The 20,084-nt window shown below is 44.8% G+C and overlaps 1 protein-coding gene across 1 annotated transcript in view; it reads right to left on the reverse strand.

The window, feature by feature from the left end:
- The window catches only part of SETBP1 (SET binding protein 1), a 351,100-nt gene that overhangs the window by 160,359 nt on the left and 170,657 nt on the right, over positions 1-20,084 (reverse strand). The window contains 1 exon segment of the mRNA XM_019652899.1: positions 4,549-4,602. Within this exon segment, the coding sequence (XP_019508444.1) occupies positions 4,549-4,602 (54 nt within the window).

Genomic DNA, 20,084 nt, shown 5'->3' on the forward strand with positions numbered 1-20,084 from the left:
ACCTGTCTTGGCCCAGGTACAATGACAACTCCGCATGGAAGACTTTCCTGCTTGCCCTGTATAGATACAATTTCTCCTTCAATAATTGAACCAGTGCATCTCTAACAGAAGAAGAAAGGAAATTCGTGGTGTGTGGCGGGCATTGTGCTAGGTTGTTTTCACATGCATTGTCTCAATTGAGTCTCACAATAATCTAGGTGGTAAACTGCACAACTGTTTTGCTTAATGAGGAAAATGAGGATTACTGACATTAGGTAACTTTCCCAGGGTCACAAAGCTGAGATTAGTGGCAGAACATTCCAGAACTGTCAAATTCTGAGGGCGGAGCCTGGGCACAGCAGGAAGCCGCATATGAAGGTCTCCCTGGTGGCCTTTGAACAAAATGGCAACTCAGTAACTAAAAGCCCTGTTTTCTCCACCCTGAAATATATTTTCCCGTGTGCCCTGATTTACTCTCTTCCACCCTTTACTACAATGTATCCTTGGCAATAATAGCAACGGACATTTCAGAAATTCCTTACAAATGGCTACCCTCTATAGGGCAGCTATTATACTTATTCCCTAAAATCCTACCGTGAGGCACACTTGAAGTAAACCTTTATTTTTCCTAAAAGAAGTATCTTCTTCTCCTCTGAGGCAATGGAGAGTTGATACAGTAGGAGAGGAGCAAGTCGTTTAGTCAGTGGGGGATGGGTCTTTGAAAGGTCACTTTCCAAACACCAGTGTGGTTATTTCTTCACCACATCCCCAGCCGGGCCCTTGTAAGCATGTGCACCAGTACCCGTGGGCATACCCACATGGACATGTTACTGCAAAGTTTAAGCAAACTTTGCATCCCTGTGGGAACTAAGAAACAAAGAAGAAGTAGATGCCAAGAAGCCTTGGATGCTATTTGTATCCTAGATGTGGGCCCTGGGTCTAGCATTTGCCTTGGATTGCTCCTGGAGAGCTCAGCCTGCAAAAGGAATGGAATGTCTCACAAGAGGGGAGTAGTAAACAAATGATAGGGCTAGCAACCAGACAAAAATAGCCAGCTGCTAGAAGAGTTTCCAGTGACATGGGAAGCATGCAAACAAACAAGAAAGAAGGTAACAAAAAAGCATAAAAAAGAGGACATCCACTTTTAAAAAAATCCATCCATGTATGTCTATGTACAACAAAGATTGAGAAACTATTCTTCAAAATGTCATTATCTATAGTTCTAGGGAATAACAGGAGATTTTTTTTCTTAAGTTTTTCTGTTTTCCAAATTTCCTTTTTCTTAAAAAAATAGTTTTTATAATTAACGTCCATCACCACCCTAGTGACAATATATTTTTCTTGTGGTGAGAACGTTTAAGATCTATTCTTATAGCAACTTTCAAATAATACGATACAGTGTTATTAAATACTGCAGTCACCGTGATGCGCATTACATGCCCAGGACTTATGTATTTTATAATTGGAAGTTTGTGCTTTTTGATCACCTTTCCTCATTTTGTATTTCTACAGTGAACATGGGTAGCTTTTACAATGAGGGGAAAAGTAGAATAAAAAGAAACACGGAGAGGAAAGCATGCGATTGTTGGGCTTCTATGAAAGGGAAGGAAATGCCCGGTTTTGCTCCCGTTTGGAGGTGGAGAGGCATGGTCTGGCACAGGGAAAGAAGGGCGCTCATTTCCAATCACCCCAAAGCCAGAAAGCAGGAACTCAAGGTGTCTGTTCCCTTAAAAGGTAAGAGAAACAGAGTGTCAAAAACGAAAGATGTGGGGTTTTTTGGGTGGGGAAAACCAAAGGGAAGGTTTAGGTGTGAATTTCAGAAACTTTTCCATTCGTGACTTTAAAACTTGTTGAGAATAGTAGCCACCTGTCAGCCCCAGGCCTGACTCTAGAAGGTTCTACCTTGTGTGGTTCAGAGGCCAAGCTCACCAGCCTGGAAAGAACTCCCATAGCGAACCATAAGAATTAGAATCTTAGCATCAGCCATCAGGTTCCACCTGCAGAATAAAGGGTTTGTTTCCACTTATGAGTGTGATAACTGCAAAACAATAATCATGGCGAGAAAGGCCAATAGGCACTTCCTTGCCCTCCTCCTCTCTATCTAGATGCAGAAAGGGGGACAGAGACAAAGAAACAGAATAGTCCGTCCCAATACTGTCGCCTCTGTCCATACTTTCAAAGCTGAGAGTCACCAAAGACTAGTGAGGAAATCATGGCTCTTTTCCCTAAGAGATTACAGCAGGATGAGGCATCAAGGACACACACACACACACACACACACACACACACACACACTTTTACCGTCAAGTGATAAGTGTGGACTGTGTGAAAACTGACAGGCCTGATTATATTATACTTACCCCAGAAGGGGGATCTCAGTGAGTTCCCCTCCTGAAAGTCAGTGACAGTTCCTAGAAGGGAACACACCCATGAATTATTGCAGATATCGGGATGTGTGGGGCTCAGTTTCATGCGAAACCCAAAGGGAGAAGGGGAAAATAACAACAGAAGCCAACAATTTGGTGCCGTGAGGCTAGGGATGGGAGTGGCAGACCAAAGCATACGGGCAGCGCCCTGTTTCTCTGTGGAAAGGCACCCAAAGGGTGGTGTTGACTTGACCCACATCCAGGCCTTTCTGATTGAGGACTAACACTGGAGAATCAACTTTGATCTGGGCATTACACGCCGGCCACGAGATTCCCAGGGCTTCCTGGCCTCAGGAACACACGTCCTGAGGAGTGAGAAATATGGATTTATGCTTCCAGCCTCAGGGGGATGACATATAAATGGAATAATGTGGAAAGGTCAGACAGAACCAGGGGAGTGAGCCAACTGCACCAGCAACAGTGGGCTAGTTGGGGTCGGGGGAGCAAGGAAGCTGCCTTTCTAGGGTCACAGCCTCAATGTTATGGATGCACCCCAAATACATCTAACTTCCACATCCCTTAACAGTTCATTTTACATGTAATATTTAGAAATGTGGCTCAATGAACATGGAGAGAATATGATCACCTCAGAAAGCAACAATGACAAACCACACACACACACACACACACACACACGCACGTCCCTCCCATAAACTCATCAACTCAGTCTCCACCATGTGCCCTTTTCAAGCCTCAAAACAGCATCATGCAAATACTTTTTCCCTTTATTTTTATAAATTTTCAGACAAAACTCAATCTTTAGCTGAGAGGCCGCTGTGTGTGAGGTAAGTGGGGATGACGGTGGCATATGGGCATATGTTGATTTTCTTTAGTTTTTCTTTGACCTTCCCTGAGCAACCCTGGAAGTTTGTGTGAATATGTGAATAAGTACTTTAATTAATTATCAGGTTTCTATAGTTGTCAAATAGCTCTACTGATGACCTGTTCTAAAACCTTATGGCATCCCAGGCAGAAGGAAAAACAGGCTGCAATTCAAACACCCCCAAACTGGAATGAGGACTTATCTCTGATTCTCACCAGCGGGGCCCGTTATTTTGTGCATTCTCTCCCTGGAATCTCTCACTCCCCTCCCTCGGTCCTTGTCCCTGGCTCTCGGTGTGATTTGAGGCCAATTCTCATCAGGACTCTGGTCCTCAATTTCCCCAGCAGTACAAGAGCATTCACAAGAGGTATCCCAGAAGTGCAGTGAGGGCACAGTGAGCTCTTGGATGATGTGAAACGTATTTAAAGAAGAAAACATCCCCAAACATATGCAACCCTTGATATTAGAAAATTAATTGCTCCACCCACAGAAGTTCTCTGCCAGGAGCTAAGATGTATCTCCACACAATCTTAAGGCAGCACTGAGTTGAGGAGGGACAGAAAGGTTCAGGTTGAAAGGAATGAGTACAGAGCACTACAGCTCTCCCTTGTGGGTTGACCTCTCTTTAGACACATGCTCGGTCTGCTCTGGGTCCAAGGGGAACACAGGGACTTCTGTACATCTGGAGAATGTGTGTTGGTGCTTATGTGTATGTGTGTACACAGCGAGTGCCCTTTCAGAGACAAGGAGGGTGACTTTCCATCTTGCCCGCTGCCAAAGAGGTCCCGAGAGAGCCCGTGCCTGTGCCCTCTCCATGGTTTGCCCACAGCGACTTCCAAAGAGCATTCTGCTCAGAGAAAATAGTGGCCCATTTTCCAACCCAGGTCAGCACGGCTCAACCGTCTGCCTCTGTTGGAGTCGGAGATGAACCAGGCCACCAAACTGGTGAATGCAAGACATGTGCACACAAAGAGAACTACACGAGATGGCCACAGAAACATGGCCATCTTGTTCCCCAAAAAAGAGAACTACAGGGGAGAACCCCAGCCCCACCCAACCCTCTGCCGACTTGGTTTAACCCTTTTCTAAGGTAAGTCACCTACCACCACACATTTCAAGTGCATCTTGGTCTGTATTTTTTCCCCCACTATAAAATATATAGAGGGGAGGAAAAGGGCAGTGACAAGGTTGGCATTTGAGTCAGAGGAGCTGGCAATCCAAGATGGGGGGTTTTGCCCTGGTGCCAACTTTGTTTACTCATGACCAATGTATGGAAACTTCCACTCTCCCAAACTTCATAAAAGGGTCAGTGGAACTTACCTGTGGCTGAAATCCTTTGAGGTCACTGGCTACAAGGTCACTGGCTGTGAGGAGCTGGAAAAGAACAAAGGAGTTTTCCTCAGTGATACTTCTCAAAGTTTGCATACTGTATCCCTAGGATAGCTGATCAGCAATGGACTTGACACAGCCTAGACCTGGAGTGAAAGCAGCAGAATCGCAAAAGGTAAACATGGTGTTTCAGGGCTAGGAGTCTTGACTCAAAGGCCTTCTTACCCTTGTGGCTACCACATCTCTCAGCGCATTGCCCCTCTCTACTGTCCTCTCCTACCTTGTTTATATGTGTCACCAGTGCTTCAAAGGGTCTTAAATTAGGGCTCATGGTCTGTGGATGGACTTCAGCAGGTCTACAGACTCCCTGAAATTGTAGGTACAATCATACATGAGTCTATAGATGTACAATGCTTCCTTCGGGGGAGGGTCCCCAACTTTCTCAATTACTATCCTTGTCTATGATACCACAAGCTAAAGAGACAGTTAAAGGCACATTTCCTCTAGGAGGGCTTCATCATATTCTGTCCTTTTTTTTTTTTGTCAATCAGACCAATAAAAATGACCTTTTCCTCTTCCCAGATACATGTGACTCAGTTTCCCTTTATCAAATGTCTTTGATCCTATATAGTATTTATGTATTTGTAGCTTATGCCTCCAACTGTCATGCACAATATTAGAATGTAAGAGTCAACTTTATATATTTTCTGGGTCTCTGTGTTTACGTAATAAGAAAGGATCAAGTTAAGGTTGTAATATATTTGCATCTTCTCCAGAGAGCACTCATTGGAATCCCATGATTAATGAATAAAATAACCATATTCCTTATTGTTGCTCAAAAATGCTGGGTAAGTATGGGGTAAAGAGAAAAAGGGCAGATGCTTATTTGGATTCAAGGAGTGTGAAGGCTAGCTTTATTAGGCCTGGAGAGCATTAGCAAAAAATAAGAAAGATTTCATGTTTGCTGTAAAAATATTTTGTTTGGTTCAAGAAAGTGAGGAAGTCATGCTGGGCTCCACTGCCTCCAGCCTTCAGAAAAGCTCAACTGGGCTTTTTTTAGCTTCTCTAAATTACTTTGCCAAAAACGATGCAGAAACTGGTGTTAATGCCAGGATAAAGCAGAAAGGAGGTGGAGAATGTAAACGCTGTCACTTTCTCCCCACATCCAGTCCTGAGGGCTCGCATCCTCACGGGGATGGTGCTTCGAGAAGCTGGCTCCATCTTGGCCCCTCTGTTTGTAATGAAACAGCTAAACAACACTTAGGGCGCTAGGCTAGACTTAGTCCCTGCCCTTAAGGAACCTACAGTTTGGTCAAGGGATAAGATGTGTACGTCAGTGTAAGCAGAGTGTAGAAGAGTGTAAGCGCCTAACTGTGGACATAAGGCAAGAAAGTTCAGGGTGGCGTTGCTGAAATAAGACGGCGTTCGAGCTTGAGCCTTGAAAATGGAAACGTGGCAGAGCGAGATGCTTCAGATAGGACAGCTAACAGAAGACATGGAAGACAGATTCATTAACCCCAGCACAACTCCCTTGGTATCTTTTCACTGCCAGCCACAGAATACATTAAGTAGGAAGGGAAGACATTATAATTCATTGAAAATGGCCTGGGTGCCCAGCACAGTGGTTGCTACTTTATATAATTTTTCTTCTAATCTTCACAACTCCCTCATGAGATAGAAAGGATCTCCACTTCATGGCTGGGAAAAGTTAAGCTTTATGGAAGTTAAATAACATTTTCTAGGTCACTCAGAAGTACACGTATTTGGGATTTAAATCTAAAGCTATATTGGGGAGATCCAAGATGGCGGAGTGGACTGACACTGTGCGTGCTTCCTTCTGTGAACACATTCAAATCACAACTAAATGACAGAACAATCAACCGGGAGAGCCATCTGAAGTCTGGCTGAACAGAAGTTTTATAACTAAGGTATAAAGAAGAAGCCATGCCGAGACTGGTAGGAGGGGCGGAGACACAACACGGGCTGGCCCCAAACCTCCGTGTGGTGGATGAGAATCAAGAGGGCTTTGGTGGCTACAGAGGTTCCCCCCAGAGGAGAAAGAGACCCCAGCTTTGCCAGCCCCAAGTACTGGTGCCAGGAAGAGGGGCTCCCATAACATCTGGCTGTAAAAAATAGTGGGGATTCCGACTCGGGGTGGGGGACGTCAGAGGCATATGGAGGGTAGACTGATGCATGTGGCTTCAGAGTTAGGGCTGAAGGACAGTCACCATGTTTCCTGTGGGGGGCCCTCCTCCCGTGCAGCCAGTCAGCAGGCGCCATCTTTTCTGTGTTGAGCCCTCCCTGCATAGGCCAAATCTGAATCTGAATTGGTCTGGTGAGCTCTGCTGCTCCACCCTGCTGACTCAGTTGGGACTATGCTCCACCCAACTCCACCAACACCGGCAGCACTTTCTCTAGAGCAGCCAGCCCCACCTGCATTGCATTCTTTCTTAAACTATTGGAGTCTGAGGGCCCAGGTGGGCGGCAACTGGCCTCAGTGTGCTCTGAGACTTGCTGAGTTGCTCCAGGCTAAGCACTGGCACCAAACCAGAGTCTACATTACCCTGGTGACCACAACTCTTTCCACTCCCATGACTCCCTGAGACCCCGCCTCACCCAACTGAGTACTGCAGGAAGCTTTATCAGTGGCTGAACCTTAAGGGAGCTGGCGGAGGCAGCAGGCCATATATACAATGGAATATTGCTCAGCCATGGAAGGGAATGGGTTCTTGCCATCTGCCGTGGCATGGGTGGACCTGAAAGGTACTGTGCTGAGTGGAGCTTCAGACAGAGAAAGACAGATTTTGCTTATACATGGAACAAAATAAACAACAACAAAACAGAAACAAACTCATAGATGCAGAAAATATTTCGATGGTTACCAGATGGGAGGGAGTTTGGGGGAGTGAGTAAAAAAAAAAGGAGGAAGGGATTAAGAAGTACAAATTCGTTGTTACAAAGTAGCCATGGGGATGTAGGGTATAGCATAAGGAATATAGTCAATAATATTGAAATAACTATGTATGGTGTCAAATGGGCACTGGATTTGTTGGGGTGACAGATGGGAGGGGGCTGGGGGCAGGGTGAAAAAGGTGAATGGATTAAGAAATACAAATTGATAGTTACAAAATCGTAATGGGATGTAAAGTAAAGCACAGGGAATATAGTCAATAATATGGTAATAACTATGTAGACTGCCAGGTGGGTATTAGGCTATTCAGAGGGATCACTTCTTAAATTACATAAATGTCTAACCAGTATGCTATACACTTGAAATTATTACAAAATAATATTGCATATCAGCTGTAATTGAAAATTTTTAAAAGGCAGGGAAAGGTGAAGGGGAATAAAAGGTCCAAAAATCCAGGTATAAAATAAATAAGCCATGGGGATGTAATATACAGCATAGGAAATATAGTCAATAATATTGTGATAGTGTGGTACGGTGTCAGATGGTTGCTGGACTTATCATGGTGATCAATTCTTTAGGTATATAAATGTTGAATAATTACGGTGTACCCCTGAAATGAATATAATATTGTATGTTAGCTATATTTTTAATAAAATTCTTTAAAAAAGAATAGAGCTATGTTATCCCAAAGCTCACCCTCCTTCTTTGATAACGTGATGTCTCTGATTTATAACACACTGGAAATAATTTGCTGATGAGACATGGCGTAGGAAAAAAAGAGAAGTGCCAGACTATTAGTCAGATGAACTAAGGGCAGTAAAACATAAAACATGTATCCCTATGAATGACCCTTAACTGACCCTTCCTTCCAGACATTATTTTATTTAATTGGTAATGACCATCCACTCTTCAGATCTTATCGGTACAACCTAGGACTCTTAACTTGAGAGCTGAGCAAAGGTTAGGATCGAGCTGAGGAGAAGGGACAGAAAGGCTGGGGTGAGGTATGGGCATGGGCGAATCCTCTACAAGGGCATGGCCGCCAACATGCATTAGCATACAGTAGTCAAATCTCAAATTCTTCAGGCCCTGGGAATCCAGCAGATGGGGATCCTTCTACTGCCTTTTAACAGGGTTCACTGGGTAGACAGCAGGAGTGAGACCAAAACGTTCCTCCTCATTCTGATGCCACAACTGAAAATCAACCCCAATGGTGTTCAAAGCATCTTAATTAACACAGGCACTTTTCCCTCATGTCAGTGGTTTTGGGGCTGAGAAATGACCAGATCCACTTGTTTGACTGGAAATAGAGATGCTACATTTTTGGTTATGCTGTATCTACCTCAACAAAGTTAGGAACTATCCCACCCTCCCTGGAAAACTTGGATCTTCTTTTTTTTTCTCTTAGGAAGGAGCCAGATGGATGCAATTTTGTTCTTAATAGTTTAACCTGTTTTGTGCTGTTTTATTTATTTTTAAATTTTCGTTCTCCCCCCTAATAAGACCATGTCCCACAAGACCATGGTTTTATCTTATGTAACTTCTGCATTTCTCAAAGCATTGAATAGAGAGTCTGGACATACAATTAGTCAATAACTACTTACTGGTCAAGTGACTTAAAGGGAAAGTGGGAAATACTGTCAACCTAGAGGTGAGGACTGATTAAATGGCTGAGCCTGGAGAAGAGATGTGTGAGAGATGGCTTATGACATCCTTGAAGTCAACAAGAGGGAACGACACTCAGCATCTAGGGCATTTCCTGCATGAAGTAGGCACTCAAATGTTTGAATGAATTAATCAATGATGGGAACAAGCTCTCCTCTATCCATTGAAGGTTTTATGAGAGACTGCTGGCTTATACTTCACATAGGAGTGAAAGCTTAAATGGAAGGAAAGACACCATGAAAGCCAGAGGCTGAACAGTGAATAAGTCCACCACCAGACTGTGGGACGGCCCCTTTCTGCGGTTGAAACAATGAAATGTTCAATGGGGTGTCCATCACAGTTCCTGTGGTGGGCTGGGGGAATCAGTGAGGTGGTGTCAAGGATACTTATCAAGTAACTTCGAAAACTTCTGAACTCCTTACCTTGGAGATTCTGAGCTATTTCGCTCACAGTCTAGTGTGCATTTCAGGTATTACCTGGCCTGGGAAATAACCAAAGGCAAGCCTTGCAACTTCCTCTCTCAATGGTTCCCCAAAGAATAGTGTATAAGAGTCTGCCTTTCATCGTCATCCAGCCCCGAATCGCTGCCTCCTGGCTCCAGGATTCTAACCAAACACATGAGCTCTTGGGCAAAACACACGCTCTGCTCCTTGAACGCTGTCCTTTCCAAACCTAATTTCCCAGATGTCTATACCTTATACACCCAGGAAAGGGCTGGCCCTCTGCACTGAAGTGTGGTGCTCAGCTGTGGGTTAGAGATACAGAGAAGGATACTCTCCTGTATTTCAAAGTGGCAGACTACCTAGATGTGGACCCCCAAAAAGATTTCCAGTCTTACAGAGCGTCAGGACCTGAACGAGACAGATGCACAAGGTCCCTGGGTGGATGAGGAAATCACTGGGACCCCAGCGGGCTTAAGAGCCACCTTTGCTAGGGAACTGGAGCAAGGGAAGGTGGTGTAGACAGAAGGTCCCCACTGTGTCCGCCTCTCCCTCCCTACTCAACCAGGGCCGCTCTGGCTTTCCCTCTTTCATGTACACAATCTCATTTGAAAATGAATGTTCTGCCACTAAAGCACATGTAAAAACTCCAGACTAGGTCCTTATTTTGCAGATAAGTGACTTCTTGAAGATCACGCTGCTAGTTAACAACAGCCCCGGGTGGGTCCCCTGATCCCCAGCCTCTCTGCAGAAACCTCCACTAGTGACCCTCTCTGTCCAGTCCAACTCTAACAGCCACTCAAAAGGGCTGCTGGCCTCCATCCAGAAGGTGGGCGAGTGCTCAGAAACTTGGGGAAACTGAGGCACAGGCAAGAAGAGATGAGCATGTCCCTCCACAAAGCTACTGCCCTAAAAAGCACCAATCCAGACCCTCTCCGCAGCATCTCCCTACCAGACCCCATCCGCATTTCATCCCATTGGGAAACGGTTCACTGCCCAGAGCAGCCGGGGTGTGTGGGGAGGGATACAAGGCAGAGAGACGAAGAGGGAGGAAAAAGAAACCTGCCCTGGCTCTGGGGGCTTCAATCAGGCTGAAGTTAATGAAAAAGATCCTGCCTTTTCCCAGGATGGCTAAATGTCCGCACTGTTCCCAGAGAGGGCTGAGCGGGTGTGGAGGAGAAGGGCAGACAGAATTACATTTAAAAGGCAAAGGAAGGAGAAAATTCTTTCATCTCCCTGGTGGAGCTGGGCAGTGTTCCTGGGGCCCTGTCTCAGGCCATTCTCATTCCTGACACGTCTTGCTACTCTCTAAACAGTCCAGATTCAAAATATTAGGATGATGACCCTGCTTTCCATTTTCGAGGAGCTGCAGTTTCTCTCTTGGCAAAAGTTCTTCTTCTTTATTTCTTTCATTTTTGTCTCTCCAAGTCTGAGGGCTGGATTGGGAGCAGGGAGGTTTGGAGGGGGATGAAGAAAGCAGTGGGGCCCTAAGCGGGTGAGAGGAGAAATACCTTTGGCTTCCCAAGCAGCAGCCTTCTGCTCTCTCTGCTTGTTCTTCTCCTCCACCCTGCTCTCGGAGTGGGCTTCTCCCTTTGTGTCACTCACCAAAACTCACCCCCAGCACAGCTGCAGCCAGCATCACCTCGTGACTTCCACGGGCCTAGGGCTGCCCCACCAATAGCTTCCCTCCTACCTGCTAACATCTACAGCTTCTAAAACTTCCCTCAAAGGAGGGAAGAAGGCTGCTCTTTTTGCTCCCTGTGCCCTCTGCTGCCCGAGAACCATCATTTTCTCTCTGCTAGTCCCTTACCAGAGGTACACACCACATCTGGGTAGGCTGGGGCCTGATATATCCCCACCAACCCCCGCCTCTCCCAGGCTGACCCAGGACACGTGCTCCTGGGAAGGGCGTCACTGACACAAAAGGAGCGGGTACGGATCACACTGGCCAGAAGGATCTCGACCTCACAGGCGTGCAGCTGGACAAAATGAAGCCTGGTTGCATTGCAGATCCTCTAGGTCATTTGCTTTTCCAGGTATTTCCTCCCTTGTGGACCACAGAAATAGGTGGTGGCATGTGAGACAGATGGACAGATGGGTGGCTGCAAAAGTAGGTAGGTAGGTTGGTAGGTAGATAAAGGAATGAGCAAAGATGGCTTTGGGGAGCACACATTTTCAAATTTCCCTTAAAGACACCACCCTTTCATTAAATTAGACTTCTGTGTATGCCTCCTCATTTCCCTTTCTTATTTAATAAGAAATAGATCATTTTCTCCCGCTTTATTTTTGAAGCATCACTTTCTTCCTTCTTGGGCTGTAGGATGGAACATAAACCCCATCTCACCCCCACTCCTCAACTCACAAAAAAATTTGGGATAGCTTATGTGGAAAGCAGTGTCCCAGCAGGCCAAGACACACATCCAATCATATGTGTGCCTGAAGTTTTTAGAAACCAACTAGCCCCACCCACTACCTTCACAAAAAGGAAACTGAGGCCCAGAAAGAGTAAGGGACTGATCCAGTGGAAAGTGAGGAACAACAAATCCAACAATAGGCATATAACCCTCAGAAAGTTTTAGATGCCCTAACACCTAGGGACTGGGAGATTCTGAAAAGGAGGAGGGTGTTGCAAGGTGAGTCAGGAGTAAGACTGAGAAAAGGAAAGAAAATTCAGGTGAATCCCACCAAGCAACAAGCTCTGGACCCATAACCCATGAATGGGCCCCCATTCTAGCAGGATCGCAGTAGGAAACGTGGACACTGGAATAAGGGAGGTAAAATGGAACCAACAGGAAGCCACTCCTTCACAGGGACGACACACGGCGCGTCGCTGTACAAAAGGGCATTCGTTAGGCTGCGAGGGAGCAAACTCAGGTCCTTACCCTGGTTCTGCCTCCACTCACTATGGGATCCGTTATGGATTTGATTTTATCACCTATTAAGTGAACTCTATATTCCCTCTGGCTGCACACCTCTAGTACCCCCGAAGTGTTCCTCTCACCTCAGGGATGAAAAAGAGATGAAACAGACTCTGTCTAGTCTCCTCTATCCAGCAACTCTCCCCCCAAAACACACACCTCTAAGAGGTTTTCTATACTTAAGGTCTCCTAACTAAAAGGACAGAAGGGAGGGCCACGAGGGAGTCTGGTACTGTGTCTGCATACTGGCATGCCAATAGGAATTTAGACAGATGGTCATTTAGGCTATGACACGGGTTCACCATGCTAGCGGGGCTGGTGTTACAGCCACATCAGAGCTAAACGTAAACAGCCTTATAATTCAAAAGGCATTAGTTCTCACTGCCAAGGCATTTGGGGTGGGCAGTGCAGAGGCCAAGCCGTCAGCTTCCCACCAGCCTGACGGGCAACTTGAAGTTGCCATCCTAGCTGAGCTGAGTGTCCTTTTGCTAAATCCCCTCAGCCTCATGGAATTTTAAAGGTTAAACCTGAAACCACTGACACCTCCAGTGTTAGCTTCGGACTCCTTCCCAAAGAATAACAAGCATGACTAATAATAACTGAATAGAACTCCAAGCAAGCCTGGTCTTGATGACTTATATTTTTCTTTTCTTATTTGTTAAATGACGGGGTTCTAATATTTATAGGTGAGAGCTGTAACAAATTCCCCTAGGTATGCAGGCAAAAGAGTTTATGCATTTTCTTTTTCTTTTTCTTTTTTTAATTCCATGAGTAACCTTGCACATATAACCCCTGCTCTATGGTGGTTTGTATATCTGGTGGTTGTCCAAGTCACAGCTATTTCAGCTTCTGGGTGGGAATACCTTTAATCCTTCCTGCAGATTAGAGCTGCAACTCCTGGGACCTACTGAAAGAGGCCTCCAAATGCCCTGATCTAGAACTCACCGAGACGGGGGGTCCTGCTTTATGTTATTTGAACCTGGTGAAACTACAGAACCTCATCCCACCCTTTTTGAACTTCCCAGTAGACTTCTTTTTTAAATGCCTTGCTCCCTGCACCAAGAAAACTAGATTTCATGAGGGCATCTTGTGTGGTGCTGGGTGAAAAGTTTTCAAAGGTACCCCTGGGGTAAACTGGTGATATGGATGTTAATGTCCCCATTCATTAAGTACTTGAATACCTCAAGAGGGTTAAATCATTTCTGAGGCTACACGATTTGTGGATGGCGGGATGACAATGGAACCTGGTTTAGCTGACTCTTGTTCTTTCTTTTTCACTATATCATCCTCTATGAGCCTCCTGCTTTTTTTAGTGCACTCTTACAGCTTCTATCAGGTCTTCCATGATGCTCTGTCACTTCACAAAGAACCAAGAGTCGGGAACTTATAGAACACTGGTTTTCAAATTGTGCCCTAAGGTGTCCTGAATTCCACAGAAGGGTCTTGGGGGTTGTGGCATGGGTGAGAAGAACTAAGGTGCAGAGTTCCAGCCCCAATCCCATTTATTCGGAACAGTACAACTTTTATTGGTATTGTACACTGGACTTCCACGTTAAGTTCTATTTGATTGAAAGCGTTATAAAAAAGAAATTTTGTAAACTCATATCTGAAAAGAGAAAGCCACTGTACAGGTGAGCAGCCCTACGCAGTGCTACCAGCATTTACCTGGGGAAAGAGATTAGCTAGCTCACCTCTTTCAAGATGATAACATAGTCCTCTCTTACTAGTTAGCAGAACAGACGCATGGCCAGACCTCATTTTATGAAACCTGCCTTTAATATTGCCACATGAGTTACTCGTGAGAAAAAGGCTTTCTTTTCCTTTCTTTACGCTGACTGCAGGCAGTAAGTTCTACTCTCTTCATCTGAAGGCAAGCTACACACTGAAGAAAGCAGAGCTAAGGTACCAGGAAAGGAAAGAGCTAAAGATGTGTTGCCTCTCAGGCGCCCAGTCTGGGCTGTAGGTCTTCTCCTTCTAACGAAATGAAGGAATCACAGGCAAGCATCTGTGGCCTGTTTCCCAAGTGAGTAAGATGCCAATAAAGGAGGCTCCCCTCACTGAACACTTGCCAAGTAAGGCTGGGTGCTGGGGAAAATCCATCGTCATCTCCTGCTTCCTCTCATCATTTACCGAATCTCTGCTTAGGACTGTCCCAGTGATCTGCTCACTTGGCTCCTAGACTAGTAGTAAAGCTTGGTCAGGTGCCCCCTTGGTGAATCCTGGGAAACTGATTGACACCCTAAGGCTCCCTGAGCAGCAGAGGATGGAAAAGTCAGAAGGTGCTGATTTCAGAGAGCATCTGAGCACTGGAGTCAAAAGCTCTGCTCCTCAGTTCAGTGTTGCCAATTTGGCTGAGAATCTGGGTCCCTTGGGTCAAATCTGGAGCGATTAATCACAATTACAGGTGAATATCTAAAAGGGATAATGTCGAACTAGACCCAATGATGGCTGAACCTTATAGCTGCAGGTAGCCACAGCTTTTGTAAGCCTCAGGTAAAATGGAATTATCTCCTCCATAAAGTCTACCCTGAACTCTTGGCATCTATTGTATAATATGAAAAGCAATAGATTTTTTTCAGGTCCAACTTTTGCCTGTTATTGTACTTGGCAGATGCTTTCACTCTAATCTTTCTTCATCTCCACATTATCTATGCAGGATAGTATCATTTTTACCAGTTTATAGTTGAGCAAACTGAGGTGCAAATTGGTTAAATAGTTTGCCCAGGGTTATGGAGGCAAAAAAAAATGGCAGAATTTGAATTTGAACATAGCTTTGCATCATGACAAGTCCAGCCTTCTGTCTAAGACACCCAAGACCCCCTCATGAATTCCTCAATGGAGCGTTGCTTTCTTCCTCCCTCCTCTGCCAGGGAGTCAGTCCTGAACCCAGGGCCATTGGTACTAGTGCCAGCTGTGCTCCAAGTGACCCACCATGCAGGTAAGCACCAGGTTTCCCATTACCCTAGGTAGTCTTACAGCGTAGGCATCTAAGGTAATGATCTACTCTCTTGTTCTCCTCAAATTTCTCTGAACTGAACGTGACTTTTTTCAAAGGAGTTTCATTCTCAAATCCTGGCTGACCAAAGACTCACTCGTGTCGGCACTGTACACTGTACACTGCTGCAAACTTCGTTAATTATCATGAATAGCTTCTCTGCCTCACCAAATTTACCTGCTCTTCCTCCCTGCCTCCTTCCCTTCCTCCCTTCCTGCTTTCCTTCCAGCTAATGAGAGCATGGCAAATTCCAGGCACCCTCACAGATTCTGGAAATCCCCATAAACTATTAACGGCGCTGTAGGGATCAGCTTATATCATTAAATCCTCTTAAGAACCTCATAAGGCAGTACAATGATTAAATCCATTTTACAAATGGGAAAGCAGAAACTTACCTACATTAAGTAACGTATTCAAAGTCACACGATAGTAATTGACAGATTCAGACAACATACTCAATTCCATCTGAGTCCAAAGCCTCTGCGTATGTTCACTCTTAACTACTCCGTATGTGTGGCACTGCCAGTAATCTAGACGCAGTCACAGGTAACCTCATCCCACCTAGAAAAGTTATCTGCCTTCTGGAGACATGAGCTGAGACACAGTGAGGCAGGCATGTATGAAAAAGGGTAACCAATAATAGGAAGGGGATGGTTGCATCCCCAGGAAGAGTAATATCATTATGATCGTATAAGTGGGCACTTTTAATAATACAGGAACATGGGAAATCCCAAGTAAGCTATCTCTGTTACTGCATTCATGAAACATTCTATGATGTCCTCCTTGAATCCAAAATAGCACAAAAATGAGAAAGAGCAAGTCGTAAGGGCAGTTTGCACCTGACCGAATGAAAGAGCTGGACAGCAGGAGGTATGATCTTCAGGGAAAACAGACAACCATCTTCATCAAAGACCAGAGAAGCGAAACCTGGAGTTCTTCCTCTCATTTGCAAGAAACGACTGTCACAAAACGAAAATTTAAAAGACGATCTTTGTTTATCAAATATCTTTGCTTATGGTATACCTTTTCATCAGAAAGATTACTGAGTATTTTTAAAGAAGCAAGATCAAGTCATTTGCTTATTCATGCTAATTAACCAAGTGGAACTTGCTTGCTTATATGCTTTGCTATTGGGTGAAAGGAAAATCTCTTTGAACCGCTATTTGAAAACTGCACAACTGATGTGCAATCGCTTTCACAGGTGGCCCTGCTCTGGAATTAGCGTTACAGGCATCATAAATGCTGAGTACTTGGTTGGTTCTGCCACTTCCTAGGATGAGAGTTCTTTGAGGACCAATGCATCTGGCTGTTTCTGGAATGATTCTTCACCATTGGAGGTATCCTACAGCTTCGAAAGATGTTAACAGAATATTAAGCTAACAAAACATTCTCGGGAAACAAGACTAGATTCATTTCACTTTGAAGGAGGCATGGTTCCTTGGAAGATATACATTCTGGTACTTTGTTAAAAATGTGTCCCTCTCGTATCTTATATAGGACTTCCGTATCTTATATAGGACTTCCGGAAACAGCTGATTGACCAATAACTCTTCTTTGCTGGGGTGTGTATGTATCTGTTTGTGTTTCACACAGTCCTGCGTGATGGCAGCTTGCTAAAAACAGTCTCTTGTGATATCACTCTTAAGAACAAGAAGATCATCTCACAGAGGCACTGGAAACGGAAGTTACCGTCTCATCAAAATGGCTCTGTCAAATGTAGATTATATGTCCCTGGGTCTCTTCTCCAAATAAGATATCCTTTCATTGTTATCCCTGAAATCACACGTGTGCCTGACTCACAGTTCACCCATTTTTGGACAACCCTGCCCAGAATTTCTGGCTGGCTCAGCTGGGGAATGGCTCTATATACATTGCCCACTGAGACTGAGCAAAACGAATGCAACACACAGATGCTTCATCAGCAGGACTGGAAGTAGCTGCGAACTCAGTCTGAGGCCCCTTCAGGAATCACATGACCAAACCCTTTATTTATAGCACAAATGCAGGACCTGCCACAGGGACTGGGGATGTTCATTTTTGCAGCCACATTCAGCAATTCACGGGTAGTGCGACCTTGGGCTTGTTACACCCCTGCCTGGCCCTTAGTACTCCCGACCTCTGACATGAGGAACTCTGCACGATCACCCCATGATCTGACAGCCCGTGAATCTTGGAAAGGTTACGGGTGGCCCTGCCACTCACCCAAGGCATTATCAGGCTTCACACCAACTATTACTGAAGGTACTTGGGGGGAGATATGGCAATAGAAATTGTGGAGTGGTAGGATGTAAGGAGAGGAAGGACCCCTGGCAGAACTGAAGAGCTGGTTAAGCCTACGTGTATCTTTAGGAGAATCCATGCCCTCCGCCTCTCACTGCTCTTTCAGAGAGTAAGCGGCCTCTTCTTTCTCTGCACATCCTTTTCTGCTTAAACCTGGTTTTAGGAAAGTGTCCTCTATCAATCAATTACACCATCATCACGGTGCAGCTATTATCAGGATAGCTGTTTGCCATGCTTCACTTCTAACCAGGAAAAAAAAAATAGTAGTCCCCAAGAGTCTTTTGATTAAAAAAAAAAAAAAACATATCTAAGGAATTGCAGTTGAGAACAGAGGGGAGAGAGGCCCATGATTTGGAGGGCAGAGGACCCATTGCTCCATGGGGAGCTATATGAAACAAGCCCGATTCTGGGGTAAAAGAGAGATAAGAGGTCAGGAAGCCATACCTAGCTGTGTCTAGCCTTTACCTTTGCTATATGTAAATGAAAGGCTTGTGAGTGTCAACTGCAGCAGCCCGTCTCTCCATGCAGCCTGAGGCTTTTCTCGACCTCATGGAATATTGACAAGCAGCCTAATTCTGAGACACACAAGCTTATTTCCATATATAATTTAAAAGAGTTGACTATTGTCTTTTAATTATTAACCATCTATAACCAATTGGGTGCAAAATAACAGGTGTTCTTCATATACAACTCATAAGGAATATTGTCCTATTTCAAGGTATAAAGTATCTTTGTTATAACAAGAATGGTGAAGTATAAGATTGATAAAATACCTTTGCTTCCTAGACCTAAAAATATGTCAAATGATGATTTAACTGCATCATCCCAACAACAGTGCCAAGTATTCTGAATTCTGAGGATACATCAATGAACATATAAGACACAGTCCTGGTCCTCATGGAACTCGGGAGTCTGACATGGGAGCTGGCATTATTTTTGAATAACAAAACGAAATGTAATTTAGAGTCATGATAAGTTCAAGGGGGAGAAAAAAATGGGTGAGAAAAAAAGTATAGGCATGACAAGAAAATGAATGGAGAGAGACCTGATTTAGAATAAGGGGCTGCTCAAGTGAACAATGAAAAACAAAAGGGAGAGAAACTATCCTGCTTGTTTAACAGATGGATGAAATGAGGCAAAAAAAATCGGTCAGTGACTTGCCTAGGGGCATATTCATAGCTTTAGAGGTCTTAGCATGGATGGGATCTTGGGTTATGATTTTCCAGACCAGCCTCCCTCTAATGCAGGAATCCCCTACTCCGGCTTCTTCGACAGATGGACCCAGCTTGAACACCTCTGAGGAAGTGGCAGTCGCTATTTTCATGCCCAGCAACAGTCTTTAGCACGTTCTACCTTTATTCAGTTGAAATGTGCCTCCCTGAAGCTTGTCCCCCCAGGTCTGAGGAACAGGAACTGTTTTTTTTGTTGTTGTTGTTTTGTTTTTATCATCATGGTCTTCCTGTTAAATAGCGAAGGGGAACACCATTTTACAGATGAGCAACAGACAGACTAATCAACCCACCCCAGGCTCCGCATCTCAAGTTAGAGCCAGATACCAAACAGAGAGGATTTCAGACTCATCGTCTCCCGTACATTCTCAGTCCTGCCCAGGCACACACTACAGTATGCTTAGTCCTCCTGCCACTGGCCACCTGATACCTCTGATGACAGGTATCATATCCATACACCCCTAGGTGGAACATCCCAAGTGTTTTCAGCTCTTCTTCCACGGATATGATTCCCAGTGACATCACCATCTAGATCTGAGCACAGGTGCCAGTGGGAGCAGTAACTGTTACTAAGTAGACATGTGCTGGCAACTCTTTAATAACAATGTAAGGCATTTGCCGATTTCTGTGGTGTAAATACTCCCAGCATGCCAAGCTACCAAGCTGAAGGCACTGGTTGCAGACTTGGGAATAGGTGTGCCCAGCTGAGTCTCGCCGCCATGAACTGGCTTCAGCACGCCATGCTGTGTTCATGAACCTCTCTGCTTAAGACCACTGACAACTGGACTGGAACTCAGTCCAGAAGATTTGTGTGGAGTGGGACATCCCGGCAGCTCAGAAACTCACTCACAGGTCCCCTGTGCAAATCTGGATGTGAGGTAAGCCAGGCTTTAGAATGCAGTAAATGGGAAGGATGCCAATATCCAACCAATAAATGTATTCAATAAAAATTTATTTTTCTAGGAACTGGGATATAGTAGTAAAAAAAAAAAAAGTCCCTGCTCTCACTGAGACCAACAATAAACTAAAATGATAACAATAATAATACTAATAATGATATGACCTGTCATTTATAATAAAAGATAGGAA

This window comes from Hipposideros armiger, unplaced genomic scaffold (genome assembly GCF_001890085.2).
Source record: "Hipposideros armiger isolate ML-2016 unplaced genomic scaffold, ASM189008v1 scaffold_189, whole genome shotgun sequence".
In the NCBI taxonomy this organism is placed as follows: Eukaryota; Metazoa; Chordata; class Mammalia; order Chiroptera; family Hipposideridae; genus Hipposideros; species Hipposideros armiger.